The sequence below is a fragment of the Microcaecilia unicolor genome, chromosome 6 (genome assembly GCF_901765095.1).
Source record: "Microcaecilia unicolor chromosome 6, aMicUni1.1, whole genome shotgun sequence".
In the NCBI taxonomy this organism is placed as follows: domain Eukaryota; kingdom Metazoa; phylum Chordata; class Amphibia; order Gymnophiona; family Siphonopidae; genus Microcaecilia; species Microcaecilia unicolor.
In genome coordinates this window covers 319442090-319458353 of record NC_044036.1, presented here as the reverse complement: position 1 = coordinate 319458353, position 16264 = coordinate 319442090, and the positions used below count along the sequence as shown (strand labels likewise).

The window sequence follows — 16264 nt, the reverse complement described above, 5'->3', positions numbered from 1 at the left end:
CATGGGTACTTAACTTTTATTTGGCCTACCCTTTCATTTGTGGATACCATTGGCGTACCTTGACCAATTTATAGACTAGTGTATTTTGCTGGCTTTGGTGTTTCACTTTACTCATTGAGCAGTCTCTACATCACCACAGTAGTCATTACACTTTTGAACTCCTGATGCAGGCTGTGTAGCCGAAACACTGTGACCATATAAGGTCGTTTCATGAAAGACTGATTTGTTCAATTGCGCATTGCTTGATGTGTTGTTTTTTTGTCCACCCTTTGGTTTGCTGCTGTCTTGCTGTGGAGTTTTGGACTTCCTTCTTTTGTTTGCTGCTATATCTGTGTATGTGCATATGGGTTTTTAAAATTTACATCTGTTTAATTGCTAAAACTCGTTTTTGTGTTTCACTAAAACTTCCCATGGCAAAAAAAAAAAAAAAAAAAAATTTAAAAACTCCAGAGGCACTGGAATTTTGGACATACCACCTCATCAAATACATATAAACAAGATGTTGATGGGGGTAAAAGGGGAAATGTTTCTTGTAAGGCTCTGCTTAGTAATAACTCAACAAAAGTGATGAGACCCCAGTGGCTTGGTTGTAAATGTATGTTGCTTTCATTGCAGAGAGCCTTTTATAGTGGGGTGATTGTGTTCTCTTTGGGGAGGGAGCAGATGGAATGTGTTAAGGGCTGTGTTGCACTTTAAAAGTAATTAAGAGGGAATCCCCGTGTGTGTGTGTGTGTGTGTTTTTTTTTTAATGCTGTTAGAGATGATGCAAGATTACTGCAGTGTAGAAATGACTGCCAGATCTGCCATGTTCTTTATACTACAGTGCAGATCAACGGCACCCAGTAAAGGCCATAACCAGATCTAGCTTACTGGATGACCGTAATAAGTGAAAATCAGTACTGTTCGTGGTCCTTGAGAATATCGGGATCTCTACTCTGGATAGCCCAGTCCCTGGCCACGGTATGAAAGGGTGGGTCATCAGTGGAAGAATTACCTCCAGCAGGCACTCCTAGGCTTGAATTCTGAACTTTGCTCTTGTCTTTCATGTGAAGATGAGAAGCTCCTTATTCTGTGTTTCAGTTTGTAGGGCAGAGGACTAAATCACTCTCCTTTCTTTATGCAGATGATAAAGCCCTTTCCTCATTGCTTCTGGTCCCCTATCTCTGCTTTATTGATGAGTGAAACGCCGTATTCTCTATCCAGTCACAGGAAAAAAAAATACCTTACTTTTCCCAAGTGTTTTTTTCCATCCTAGGTGGGAGAGGTACTATGGGGGTAATTCTATAACAAGGCATCTGGTAGGAGCCTATTCTGTAAAGGAATGTAGGTAAAAATATACGCCGACTTTGGAACGAGCACTTATGGCATCCGTAGAGTTGACGTAAGTATGTATGAATTATTAGCAAACTAGGAAAAAATGCCCGTTTCTGAGCGGAATGAAACAGGCGCTAGCAAGGGGCCCCGTCCCTCCGAGCTACTTGCCTTGTTCGCTGTGGGTGGCGTTTCCGTTTCGGCCCTCGAGTGTCATAGCTCCGCCCTCGACGTCATGACGTTTTGACGCGAGGGCGGTGCAGACACTCCAGGGCACACCGGATATCTCGGGCGCCTCAACTTCCGTGGAGGCTTCAGAACGTTGGGGTTGCCTTTTATATAGAGAGATCAGGAAAGTATAACTTTCATTACAATCTACAAAAAAAAGATTTTTTTGTAGATTGTAATGAAAGTTATACTTTCCTGATTTGCTAATAGTTAATGTTAGGAGGACATTTAGACTAGTTTGATTCCTATTTATATTTTGATTTGTTGTAAGTATGTATGTGTCTAAGTTTCAGTGATATGCATGTAACTATCTTGCCCAGACTTCGCCTATGTGAATGCCAGGAAATGTGCGCATTTACTGAATAGCACTTGGGCTGAATTTTGGTGTATACATACATATTTGTACACATGCATATATGCCATTATTCAAAATTCAGCTGCTCGACTTCTGGGAAAGGCTCAGAAACATGACTGTGTTTTCCCTCTATTGGTCGTGTTACATTAGCTTCTTTTTAACATTTGTATCTGGTTCAAAATTTTGTACATCACACTCAAAGCTCTACATCTAGGCACAGCACTATATAGTTCCTCTTTAACTATCTTCTACACTCCTAACCACTCTCCTAGATATATTGATGCTTATTACCTTGTATTACCACCACTCAAAAACGCTCATTGAGTCCGCTGGAATGCTTCCTCTTTTTTTTATGGCCTCTAAACTGTGGAATGATCTTCTACTACAAGATTAGAACCCTCATTTTCTAAATTTAAATTCCTCTTAAAAACCCATTAAAAAAAAAAAAAATTAGCCTTTGGAACCCTTACCTCGATCTAAGGAAGAGTGCCTATCTCCTGGAGTCAGTGTCCATGCAAACTATTATAGCTGTCTTATTATCTGATTCTTATTTAAGTATGAAGGATGAATAATCCCTGTCCTCACATTATATTGGTGTTCTTTTCTACAATCTCCTGAAGGTTTGGCTTTTATTTTGTACACCGCTATGAACTGTGCATCAGAAATGGCAGAATCTCAGGTACTAAATAAGCATAAACATATTCTAATGAAATACACATGTGATCAACACATAACTGTTCACGTGTACTTTGTAGAATTGCCTTCTTATCCTTAATCCATGCAACATATTCTAGTTACTTGGGTTTGCTGGATTTTTGCCTGTGCTGCAGGGTGTTCTCTCCATTTCAGCAAGATCTGTGCACACCTGCACTGCAATGTAATCCCTCTTTTCAAGTAATGCAGGAGCAGATCTGCTTAAAATCAGTATTTGAAAAATTGCTTGCAACATTATGAAAGAATAACATGTAAAAGAATTTAAAAAAAAATCTTCAACCTTATGGGCTTTCAAAATTAGAATTTGAAATCTGTCCGAGCTGCAAAGGAGTGGAAAGCAAATGGCACCCTTAACCTTCATTATTCCAAAAGAAAGCAGCCAAAGAGTTCGTGTAGACACAGAAGAGACACAAAGAAAGAACAGTTGTCAGAAAGGCTTTGTTCATTTGCAGCCAGTGATGGTTGGAGTGGCAACTGGCCAAGGTGCTCAGGGAAGACAAAGAGCCTGGAAGAAGATAATAAAAGAAGGGAGGGAGGATGATCTCTGCAGGGCAGTGTTCTTGCTTTTACTCCCCAGGTTACCTTGTGTTTTTATTTTTCTAGACCTGGAACAACAGAGTCCTTGGGGTAATCTATCTTTGACAGTATCTCTAAGAACTGCCATTATGATACAATTGTATCACGATGCATACCAAGTCTGTCTTTGGGGCCAGATGCTGATATAGCTGCCCTCATTCTAAGCTAGACAGGTAGCATAGGAACCAACAAGTCCATTCAGGCAGACTATGAAATTCAGCCTGCCTGTCTGACATTGCTGCCTGGATGTCTCACTGCTATCTGAAACTAAACATGACCAAGACTGAGCTTCTTGTCTTCCCCCTAAACCAACCTCTCCTCTTCCCCCATTCTCTATCTCTGTGGATAACACTCTCATCCTTCCTGTCTCAGCTTGTAACCTTCGGGTCATCTTCAACTCCTCTCTCTCCTTCTCTGCACATATTCAACAGACTGCTAAAACCTGTTTCTTTCTGTACAATATCACCAAAATTTGTCCTTTCTTTTCTGAGCACACTACCAGAACCCTTATCTACACTCTTATCGCCTTAGACTATAGCAACTTGCTTCTCACAGGTTTCTCACTAAGCCATCTCTGTCCCCTTCAATCTGTTCAGAATTCTGCTGCACGACTTATATTCTGCCAGTGTCGCTATGCTCATTAGCTCTCTCCTCAAGTCACTTCATTGGCTCCCTATCCATTTCCGCATACAGTTCAAACTCCTCTTATTGACTTACAAGTGCATTCACTCTGCAGCTCCTCAGTGCCTCTCCACTCCTCTCCCTCCCTACACTCCTCCCCAGGAACTCCGTTCATTGGATAAATCTCTCTTATCTGTATCGTCCTCTTCCACTGCCAGCTCCAGACTCCATTCCTTTTAACTTGCTGCACCATATGCTTGGAATAGACTTCCTGAGCCAGTACACCAAGCTCCATCTGTGGCCGTCTTCAGATCTAGGCTAAAAGCCCATCTTTTTGATGCTGCTTTTAACTTCTAACCCTTACTCACTTGTTCAGTACCCATGTTTTATCATTCCTACCTTAGTAATTCCCATATCTGCCCTGTTTGTCCTAATTAGATTATAATCTCTGTCGAGCAGGGACTGTCTCGTGTCCAGTTTACAGAGCTGCGTACGTCTAAGTAGCGCTATAGAAATGATAATGATAAGTCGTAGTAGTAGATTGCAAGAACTCTATTGGCACATAGGACTGTGAAGAATTAACAACGGACCCATCACACTGCCATGTGTCTGCCCAACATATGTGTTGTTTAAGTACAGGAATTTGTATGCTCATCTGCCTGGAATGTTGGTGAAAACCGATATCATGCAGGAGGTCAAGCAAGAGCGACTGTGAGAAAGCCAATTGCTTATTCCATTTATTTAGGTGTACTTTATAGATTAGGCCTAAACTTCCATGCAATTTATAAAATACGGCGAGCTTCCTCCTGCGTGACTAAATGTAGTCGCGGGCAGATATGCCAAGTAAAACTTGTTGTAAATGCCGATGCCTAAATTATGCACAGACCAGGTATATTCTATAACCATATGCATAGATTTTAGAAATGTCAATGGACCTGTCCAGTCAACGCCCATGGCCACACTGTAATGCTACTGATTTATAGCCTTTCTCACTAACACAGACTGCTCAGTAATTACCGTGGATTATTTTGGATTCGTAACAAGTAAATGAAACCTTTATTAGAGGAGCTAAATTCTAGAATGATTAAGGTATATACAATTGATTAGCTATATACACACTGACTGAGTCAAATTAGGAGATATGCACACTAATTAAACCATCTAACTAAAAGAAAGCTATAAAACATATATATATATATATATATATATATATATATATATATATACATACAACACTGGTCTGGAAGCTCAGGCTCTTATTAGCTGGGAGGTCCGTTGCGGCGAAAGCTCAGAGTCTCCTTATTGACCAGGAACAAACCTTCTGCACGACACGTCTGCCCACAGATGAACCTCGACCTTGCTGTGACAAGCCCTCCCTTTTTATTAGGCTCTGAGCTCATGTTCAGAGCTATGGAAAATTACAGCTAAGGAAAAGTACAGAATGCTTACTGTGGGAACGTAGTCACGTGCTTTCCAAAGTCCAGGTGGCTAAGCTGGGCCTGGAAAAACAAGTGCTATCCTCCTCTTCACAATCTAAATTAGTTAGAGCTGTGTCTTATCTTCTGCATTCCAACTTATTTTAACACAATCAAAGTTAAACAACCATTTTTAAACAGAATTACTTCTAATCAACAATACAGACCCCGAGTGCACTGGTCGGTCCAGACAGGGTTGAAAAACAATCTTGAAAATTTCACTTCCATTACACACACACCCTTTTCAACTATGCAGCTTAGAATTTATGCACATCACGTTATAGAATACTAGTAAAAAAAGGCCCGTTTCTGACACAAATGAAATGGGCGCTAGCAAGGTTTTTCTCGGAGTGTGTATGTTTGAGAGAGTGTATGTGAGAGTGACTGTCAAGCTCATTTTCAAAGCACTTAGCCTCCCAAAGTTCCATAGAAACCTATGGAACTTAGCCTCCCAAAGTGCTTTCAAAATATGCCTCTGTGTGTGAGAGAGAGAGTGAATGTGCGAGTGTGTGTGTGTGAGAGAGAGTGTGTGTGTGAGAATGAGAGTGTGTGCAAGTGCGTATGTGAGAGACAGTGTGAGAGAGAGAGAGTGTGTTTCACACAGATACAGTGTATGCGAGAGAGAGAGAGAGAGTGTGTGTGAGACACTGACTCTCTGTGAGACTGAGTGTATGAGACCAAGAGAGTGTGTGAGTGACTGTGTGACACATAGAGAGTGAATGTGATACAATGTGAGACATAGCGTGTGTGTGAGAGTGAGAGAGAGAGTGTGTGTGTGACAGAGTTACCTCCCCCCCCCTTTGGTGTCAGGCCCCCCCCTCCTTCCCTCTCTCTGGTGTCTGAGTGTTACTGTGCAGGATGCTGAGCTCTGGCTGTGCTTCAAGGAACTGACCAATCCTATTTAATAGAATGTACCTCCAACATTCTGAAGCCGAGAAACCTCGTGTGGTTGGTCACTTCTGCTTGTGAAGAACCCGGAAGTACGTGATGTCTATTCAGGAGATGGATACAGAGAGCAGGAATGCCTCAGCCATGCAGTCAGCTTCAGAATGTTGGAGGTGCGTTTTATTATGTAGGATGCTTAGACTGTTCTGCACGTAGATTCTAATTAATGCCAATTAGTGTCAATACTTGCTTGTGAAGTAGCCATTATCACGGATTGGCTTGTTAACTAATTGAGTTGCGTGCACAGATCCAGAATATGCCCCATTTTGTGCGCGCAGCTTATATGGAATCTGGGGGATTATGCCAGTCTTGAAACTACCACACTAGTTGCCAGCACGTTTTTGCATTCAGTACAAGATTTTGACACTTCTGCACCAGATAGCATACAAGCAGTTACCTTGTCATTTATCCCCAAGTGGTATAACTTTATCGACCACAGCAATGTTTGAGATCTAAGGAGGGGATGCGGTTATCTAATGTGAAATTTACTTTGACACATTATGCTGTAATGAGAACAATGGCCTTCTGTGTAGTGGGTCCTTCATTGTGGAACAGATTGCTGGGCTGTATATGCTTGTGTATATATGCTTAAGAAGTTGATAAAAGAAGCACCTGTTTGGACATGCATTGACAGTGTGATAGTGCTATATTTGGGTGTGTGAGAGAACAGAGTTCTTGGTATGTGGTGTTTGTCCTGTTGATCTTTCATGTATTTTTAGGATTTTACAAAAAAATATTATATCTTGTTCGTATTTCCATCAGCAGGATTTGTTAGATTTAAAGCAATATTCTCTACTTTCCAGTTTACTCTGTCTGTCTTTGGAACGGTTTACCAGTGCAGATTCATTCTTTGAGGAATGTGTTTGCTTTTAGGAAGGTGTTAAAAACATATTTGTTCTCTTATTAGTTTTGTTGTTTTATTTATTTATTTTTGTTTTGTTGAATTTTTGTTAACATCCTGATGTATGTTTCAGTTCATCTTGTTGTTATCTTGCCTTGAATTCCTTTGTGGAGAGTTGGCGGGTTAAAAGACCCTGATAACAGTAGTAGTAGTAGTACTTAGAAATAGTTGGTATGCGTGGCTAGGGCTTTTGTAGTAGCTGCAAGCCTTCATGGGCTGCAGCTGGGTCAGGTTTTCAGGATATCTTTAATATGCGTGAGAGAGATTCATGCATTCCACCTCCATCAATGCAAATTCATTAATATTTTTGAGATTTGCTTACACACCGCCTCCATTGTATGGTACTCTGTCATGCATATTAAGTATATCCTGAAAACCTGACCTATTTGTAGCCCTCAAGGACCGGAACTAAGTAGCACTAGGATAGGGTTTTATTTCTTTTGTTTCTGCCTCCTTTGTTTAGATAAAATAACTTTCAGAGTCTTAACGCTCCAATTGGGCAGCTCATGTGTTGAGAAGAACAGAAGGAATCAGGAGTAGAACATGGATAGATTAGCTGAACTTGTGGTGTGCATCAGTCATCATATGCATGGTCTGTTGCATTTTGTACAGAATAGAATTCTGGGCTGACAACCCTGGGCTGTCTAAGGCTGTGCCTTTCCCAGCAAGCACAGAATGTGAGAGAGCTTCTGTCATATGCAGACAGCAGTTACCACCCTGTAATTGTAAACAGAGGGAAGATTTCTAGATTGTATGGAGAGCACTTCCAGGAACCGGAACATTACACTAGTGTTTATCAATGTCTTTTAACCTCCTGGACCATGATCAGATTATAATGATCCCAAAGTTAAAGGATGTAGGACTTTGGAGCCAGATGTTAGGAAATAAAATGATATAACACACCAAGAAAATTCCCAAATCACCTTCCCATCCCCTTTAAGATCAGCACAATCTAAAAATCAGGCTACCCCACATTTATAGAATAAATTACATATCTAAAAGATAGTGTTGACTGTGAATTGGTAAAAGGTGAAAATAGATGCCTTCCTGCCACTTTATGATGTGTTGGGGACCTGTTTAGTTTTCTCCTATTTTGTCTATGGGTGGGGGAAGTTTAGTAAATAGGGCCCTGCATTTGTGCTGTGCATATGGAAGGAGATCTGTTTGAGAAGTCTGCAAAGCAGAGGCTTGAACTCTCATTTCTCGGGGGCCACTTGCAGAGTTAAACCTCAGTTTATCGCCATTATAAGAGACTGTTGAAGGAAGTAGGTCAGCTCTTTACCCTTGTCTGAATGAGGATCAGAAAGATTTATTGTGTCGTGTTGGCAGGAGCACAGATATAAAGGGATCCTGCAGTTGAGCATAATTAAAGATAAGAACGTTTTCATGTTTATGAATGTCTACACCTGCCATGCCTCTGCCTGTGGTTTTAGACAGTGCGGCCTTTGCGGTTTTATATTGGCTTCATGCTCCATTTCTTTCTTTCTTTTCTTATTCTTTATCTCTGCCTCTCCCATATCTCTCTCTTCCTGTTCTTCTCTGTCTCTCCCCCCCCCCCCCCCCCCCCCCCCCCACCGTTTGCATTGCTGGGTTTATGTCAGTGGTTGTGAAAAACTGAAAACCATAGTTGAATTATCCATTACAGCTGAAAGAATGGTTCCCAGGGGAGCAGCCTTTATCTCAGGTTCCTTGAGCATCTTTTTCACTGATTTAACTCATGGAAAATCTTTTAAGAATTCTGGACATTTTTCTCTTTAAATTCTTCCTTTTTTGAGAGTCCTTCTGTGCCAGACGCACTTTTAACACATACAATTACCACAAGCTTACAGGTTTATTAAGATTATTCTTCAGCTCCACTTTCTGACCAAGTTCTCAGTGCGCCCTTGAAAAGACTATCAGAAGTTGAAAGGCTTTTACTCCTCTCTTTGGGGCCCTTTTAGTAAGCTACAGTAAGCACTAATGTGTGTTTACCACAGGGTGTGCTGAGGCGTCCCACTGTAAGTTTTGGATGTGCGCGTGCTACCTATGTGCTAATGTTCCTTCTCCTCCCCCCCCCCCCAGCCCCCCCGTGAGCCGGCTCTCCTCCCTCCCTCCGTATCCGTCCCTCACCAACCTGATCTTCGAATCCTTTGCCTGCCCGCTAGCGCTGACTCTCCCCTGCCGGTTCACGCTTCAAAATGGCCGCCGAGACTTCAGCAGAAGTCTCGCGAGGCCGCCTCTGGAAGTCTCGGCGGCCATTTTTAAAGCGCGAACCAGCAGGGGAGAGAGCGCTAGCGGGCAGGCAAAGGATTCGAAGATCAGGTTGGTGAGGGACGGATACGGAGGGAGGGAGGAGAGCCGGCTCACGGGGGGGCTGGTGGGGGAGGAGAAGGAACGGGGAGAGGGCGGGGCGAAGGGAGAGCTGCCTGGTGCCGGCCCTGCGTTTGGGGGGGCATTGCCCCCCCTCGCCTCCCCCAGTCTACGCCCATGCTTGTAGCGCTATAGAAATGATAAGTAGTAGTAGTAGTTCTGCGTGATGCGTGAGTCCTTACTATATGTGTGGAGGAGTGGCCTAGTGGTTAGGGTGGTGGACTTTGGTCCTGAGGAACTGAGTTCGATTCCCGGCACAGGCAGCTCCTTGTGACTCTGGGCAAGTCACTTAACCCTCCATTGCCCCATGTAAGCCGCATTGAGCCTGCCATGAGTGGGAAAGCGCGGGGTACAAATGTAACAAAAAATAAAAAAATAAAATATAATGGGTGTCTGTAGGGGGCCACACACTAATGGGGAAATTTAGCGCTTGGCCATTAATAGGGAAAATAGAAAAATCAGCCATTTTACCCCAGGAGTAAAAATGGCCATAGAGTATGGCAGGGGCATGGGAGCTAGCCCCCCTGCTTTCACCCCCTCCCCCGCTGCCGACCCTTCCCGCCGCCGCCCTCAGGTACCTTTGGTGGTGGGGGTCCCCATCCCCCGCCAGCCAAAGTCCTCTTCAGCGCCGGTCTCCGGTGTGTTGCTGATCTGGATTCTGTTTCTGTGAGTCATGACGTCCTGCACGTTCCTACGTGTAGGACGTCAGGACTCACAGAAACAGAATCCAGATCAGCGAACGCGCCGGAGACCGGCGCTGAAGGAGACTTCAGCTGGTGGGGGTTGGGGACCCCCGCCACCAGGTACCTAGCGGTGGTGTGGGGGGGGGGGCAGCGGGGTCAGGGAGGCTAAAATATGCTCCCTCACCTCAGGCTCTGGACCCCCCTCCCGACGAAGTCTGGCTACGCCCCTGGCGTGCATGAATGACCTGTGTAAGGATGACTTAAGGCCACTTTGTACCGCAGTTTGGTAAAAGGGGCCCCTTGGTTACATTTAAATAGGTTTGTGCAATTCTGACTGTTTCCTAGCAGCTTTGTAACCTTGCATCTGTGTGCCTGGCTCTGTTCTGTGTTCTGTCCCAAGGCGTCCTGAGTAGGTTGCCAAATTGTGCACAGCAGTGGCGTTCCTAGGGGGGGGGGGCGGTGGGTGCGGTCTGCCCCGGGTGCACGCCGCTGGGGGGGTGCCGCGCGCGCCTGTCCTCCGTTCGTTCCATGCTTCTTCTCTGTCCTGGAACAGGTTACTTCCTGTTCCGGGGCAGAGAAGAAGCATGGAACGAACGGAGGACAGGCGCGTGCGGCACCCCCCCCAGCGGCATGCACCCGGGGGGGGGGGGGGGTTTCCTTTGCAGGGGTGTCCTTTCGCTGGGGGGGGGGCGCATCTGCGATCCGCCCTGGGTGTCAGCCCCCCCTAGGAACGCCACTGGTGCACAGAAATACATGATGGGAAAAAAAAGCAGTGCCTTTTTATGGAACTTTTATGCACTAACCATTAGGCTGCTGCTCCATCTCTTTAGAGGTTAGGTCCTGAAAATTTCTCCAGAGGTTTTGTTGTACATGGTTATTTTCTCCTGCTCTATTTTACCAATGTAGCATCCCGCTTTACATTTAGATTAGAGGAGGCGTATCAGTTGGACCTCCTTATGGTCTAGACCTTTCCTACCTGGGTAATTGTAGGATCCTGCTCTTTATGCTGAAATAATTTTCTTTTCTTTTCCTTTCTTCATCCTTTTTACTTCAACCCCCCCCCCCCCCCCTCCCACCACTTATCCTCTGCTGTTCCTCTTGTTTCTTCTGTCTGCTTCTTGTCTCTTTCTGCTTCCTTCTAAGCTTCCCAAACTTCTCCAAATTTCTGACCCTGTGCATATATTTTTAGTGACTAGGGATGTGTACTCATTTGAAATAATATGGGAAATAACGATTGGAAAAACCCCTGGAATTTTTTTTTCTAGTCATGTGCACCATTGCTTCAGTGTGCACCTGTAATGCGTGCTATTAATGAAATTTGGCCTGAAACAAAAATTTAACAGTCATTGCTTGTTTGGCTAATATCAAGTGTAGTATCTGTTTTTATCAATTAAAAAAAAATACATGAAAACAAAAATAAATAACACAGAAAAGGGAAAGGGATGGGATTTGATAAACCGCCTTTCTGTGGATACAATCAAAGCAGTTTACATATTATATACAGGTATTATTTTGTACCTGGGGCAGTGGAGGGGTTAAGTGACTTCCCCAGAGTCGCAAGGAACTGCAGTGGGAAGCGAACCCGGTTCTCAGGCCACTGAACTAACCATTAAGCTACTCCTCCACGCCAAATGAATTTTTTTTGTGTGTCTGCACACCCCTATTAGTGACGCTTTTGACTGATGTTTGTATGTCGTTCGAATGGTTTAGGAAGGTGTGTATTTGGATTATAGATGGCAGGGTGAAATATTTGATGAACAAAATTACAAAAGACTTTCCGTTTGATAGCACAGTGTCTTCATTACAGAAAAACTAAAGTTTACAGGGCATGTCCATGTGGAGCAAGTGCAGATACTGTAACCCACTACAAGCAAGGCACCGACATCCCCCAGTCAGATATGCAGAAACCTGGTTTCAGCTCTATCTAGTATGCCATTACTAGGGAAAGGATGACTGCTTCATTTGGGAGACTTCCCCAGTGTTTGCTCACATATGGAACCTCTTTTAATATAAACTGTGGCGGATCTGTGGGAGGAGAGGAATGTATTGCTCAGTGGCATTTTTGAATAGCTCTCTGTAATTAGATGACAATTGTAAGTGTACCGAATCTATAAAAACAAAACATAGCAAGCTCCTGAGCTTTTTAGGGTAAGGCTCACCACTTAGTTCTGCTTAACAGTTATAGAAATACAATGTGATGGTGCATCATTTGTGGGCATTACGTCTAGCTTGTTTAACTTAAAAAAAAAAAAAACTGACTAGGGACCCTCCTCAGATGAGGAATAGGCCACATGGATGGTCTTACGGACAAGTGGGCTACCCCATTTTTCACAGCTGATTGGCACATTTGGCCATTGGGGATAGCCTGTTCCATCACACGCAAAAATCAGCAAAATTCACTGACTTTTAGCTTAGTACACTCGTCCGTAGATAAATATTGATGCCTTGATGCACTAGATCCAAAAGCTGCAAATTTGCAAAATTGAGGATAAGCCCACATGTCTATAAGACCATTTTGATGGTTATCGTATAAAATGAGCTTGCAATATGCTTTGTGCAGCATCCCATATGTATGGATAGATGCTTGATAGGATTGGTGTGCTTGGTAGGTCTATGAAGATTCTGAGGTTGCAGTATAATGGATAAGACGGATAACAAAGTTTAATTGTTCTGTTTTCTTTTTTTTCCAGCCTTTACCATCATGATCATTTTGGCCTTGGTTCGGATCAGCAAGGGCCAAGGTGATGGGCACCCTTCTCTGGGCCAACTCTCTGGCATTCGTAATCTCTTTGGCGTGTGTGTCTACTCCTTCATGTGTCAGCACTCCCTGCCATCCTTGGTCACTCCCATCTCCAGGAAGAAGCACCTGACTCAACTTGTTCTGCTGGATTACACTCTGATCCTGGCTTTCTACAGCTTGCTTTCCTTCACCGCTATCTTTTGCTTCCAGAATGACATTCTCATGGACATGTATACCCTCAACTTTGCCAACTGTGATATCATCAACCTTGCCTTCATCCGCTACTTCCTGGGACTCTTCCCCGTCTTCACTATTAGCACCAACTTTCCTATCATTGCCGTAACACTACGTAATAACTGGAAGACTCTCTTCCATCGGGAAGGGGGAACCTACCCTTGGTTGGTGGACAGGATTGTTTTTCCATTAATTACCCTAGCTCCTCCCATATTGGTGGCATTCTGCACCCATGATTTGGAGTCCCTGGTGGGCATCACAGGGGCCTATGCTGGCAATGGCATCCAGTACATCATCCCTGCCTTCCTAGTGTACTGCAGTCGGAAGCAGATGCAACTCATCTTCAATGGGAACATTGTGAATAAGTACCAGTCACCATTCCGGCACACCTGTTGGATCTGGTTTGTGTTGGTCTGGGCTTTTTCCTGCCTGTTATTTGTGACTGCAAATATAATTCTAAGTGAAACTAAACTTTGATTCTAGGACAGAGAAAAGGAAACGTTTTCCATCCAGTTGTCCTGTAGACACTTTCACTCATTTCTTACTGACTGTAGGAAAAAAAAAAAAGAAGAACCATAACAGGTTTTTAGCGGAGCAAAACTTTTCGCTGCATTTCACTATCTGAGTATTTAAAATATTTCATGCAATCTGTGACACAGATTGACTTGGATACCTTCGGAAATGATTCCCTGCTTGTTCTTCAAGTGGTCTTTGCATTTCTGCACATTGTGGATGTTTTGTCAATTCCAGGAAGAGCAGACCGAACAGGAGGGAGCTGTTCTGTGGTGCTGGAGAGGAAAAGACCTCTCTGCCTCCAAAGAACAGTAGACTTGTGTTCTGCTTACATTCTACAGAGGCCCAGTCTGGAAATGTTCTTAGTATGTTAGTCTGTCCTTCCTTTTTGGCTACAGACAAAGGACCTTTGGTTTTCCCAGTCAAAACCTGAGGGTGAGAAAGGACGTTGTGAAACTGAAGGTATCCTATTGATGATGATTCTCTTTTTACTTTTTCTTTGTCATAATTCTGGAAACAGCCATTATATCTCTGAAAAACCTAGAGAAGAATGCCTTTAGACCATTGCTGGGACCTTTCTCTTTCCTCCCTTGTCCTGCTCTCTCTTCCCCCTTCCTTTTACCCCACCGCCACTGTAACCAAATGAGACAGACTCGGACCTGAAGCCATGTCCTTCTTCCAGTCTCTTGGTGTTGCTGTTAAGTAGCTTCAGCTGTTCAATTGGTGTGTCAGTGTCACAGGTGCCTTGATGCAGCAGGACCAGCTTTTGCCTTGGTGGTCCAGGTGCTAATTATCAGGATTCGTCTGTTGCTTCACCCCGCAGCTGTGCAGTAAACTGTGATCTAGCCCTCCTGTGCCTGACTAATTGACCTTGGTCTCCGCTCAGGAGGACAGTTTGGTTGCTAGTTTGAATGCTAACCACCCTGCTGCTGCCAGCTGCTGCATGTGTCCAGCTCTTGTTAGATGAGAAATAACGAAAAGGACAGACTCGGAGTGAAAAAGAGTGCTCCAAACAATCATGAAGATTTTATCTTTGTTTTCAGTGGTATGTAACAGTACTCCAGAAGGTTCTTGTCCTTTTCCAGATCTGTGTTCAAGCAAAATAAACATGACCTGTTTCTCCATTACATATTGGCACCATTTTCTTCTACCCATGCTTCTAAGATAAGACTACCTCAATGACTTCTGTGTCTGGTGTGGGAGAGAATCTGAGGTTCAGAGCTTGTACTATCCATAAGAGAAGAGTGAAGCACAGATCTTTCTGCTTGTGCACATAGCTCTAACAGGCCTTCTGCTTGCTCTTCTCATCAGCTGCCCTCCTGCCAGTCTTGAGCAATACGGAGGCACACATCTGCTTTGTTCCACTATTTATTCTTGTGCCTTTTTTGTGAAATTTGCTAGTGAAGGGTAGGGAAGATCCCAGATATCTTTTATCAGAAAAATAATTCATCCTCTTGCTGGTCAAAGGATGCTTCCCTTTCCTGAAATTGGCCTGTATTGAGCCGATTTGCTTTGTTGGGGTTAGTATGAAAAGAAAAATTTTTATGCCTTTGAATCATGAAGAAAGAGGAGCCATCCAAAAACTAGGGACTATTGGACCATCTGGTTTCATAATGGTGGCCTCTGATTTACAGCTGCTGCTATAGTTTATTGCTATAATAAGGCGCAGGGTTATGTCCAAAATCTTTAGGAGGATTGTCGTTTGCTTTCTTTGATTAGATTGGAAACCCGTGCAAAAGTGTCAGCATTAATTGTGGGGTTTCATGTGCCTGCTGCACTGTTTTTCTGCTCTTAATATCTCATGATCTTTGCATTTCGGATGTAGGGTACTGAGGCCTGTAAAGCGTGGATGCTTAAGGATCTATTACTGTCCAAGGATCCAAGTTTAGGAAATGGTGGACAGATACTCAAATACCTGCATTGGATAAGATGCTGATCATTGAACATCAAGTCAAGGAATCAGCTGGCCGATCCTTACACAAGGTTCATTCTAAGGGTCAGTGTGCAGTTGACCCTGGACAATGGAGGTTGTAGGACAAGATACTGACTCCTGTTGCCAAATCATTTATATCACATGGTGGAACACATTCGTTCTATCTAGTGTCTTTGTGGGACTTGAAATACATTCTGTAGGCATTATGCAGCATGAACCCTACTTACTGATACGTGTATTAGAAATAAATCACAATGAATATGCTGCCTTAGGAATGTTTCACTAAGTCTTTTCAGGCCAGTTTGGGACTGCAGCCAACTATATAATAAAGTGTATCTAACGGTTCTTAGTTAGATAGTCATTAAAGAGCCTAGCTTAAGCTGTACTTGGGATAGGCTCCCTTTTGAGGGATCTTCGAGTGGCCTTGTTCTCGAGTCCTGATTCATGTGTGAGCTCAGCAAACTTTATTTCCATTACATAGTTTCCCACTATGAAAAAAATAAAACATGGTTTAGCTAATTTATATGCAGAAAAAATATATATAATACAAGGGGACTGAGAAATTTTAACAGGGAAGGAGGTCTTTAAAGGCAAAAACTATGACGACATCCCTTTTTGTCCCAGGTTTCCTGGAACAGGACTCTTCCGTGAGCACACTGTATGTACAGCATCCATGACACAATCTC

General features: G+C 43.5%; 1 protein-coding gene across 2 annotated transcripts in view; it reads left to right on the top strand.

Moving 5' to 3' along the window:
- TMEM104 (transmembrane protein 104) overlaps nucleotides 1-15849 on the top strand; it is a 147734-nt gene extending 131885 nt beyond the window's left edge. For both annotated transcript variants that reach the window (XM_030208332.1, XM_030208330.1), the window contains exon 10: nucleotides 12849-15849. In XM_030208332.1, the coding sequence (XP_030064192.1) occupies nucleotides 12849-13609 (761 nt within the window). In that variant the 3' untranslated portion in view covers nucleotides 13610-15849. The remainder of the gene's footprint in view (nucleotides 1-12848) is intronic.
- The last annotated feature ends 415 nt before the right edge of the window (nucleotides 15850-16264 follow it).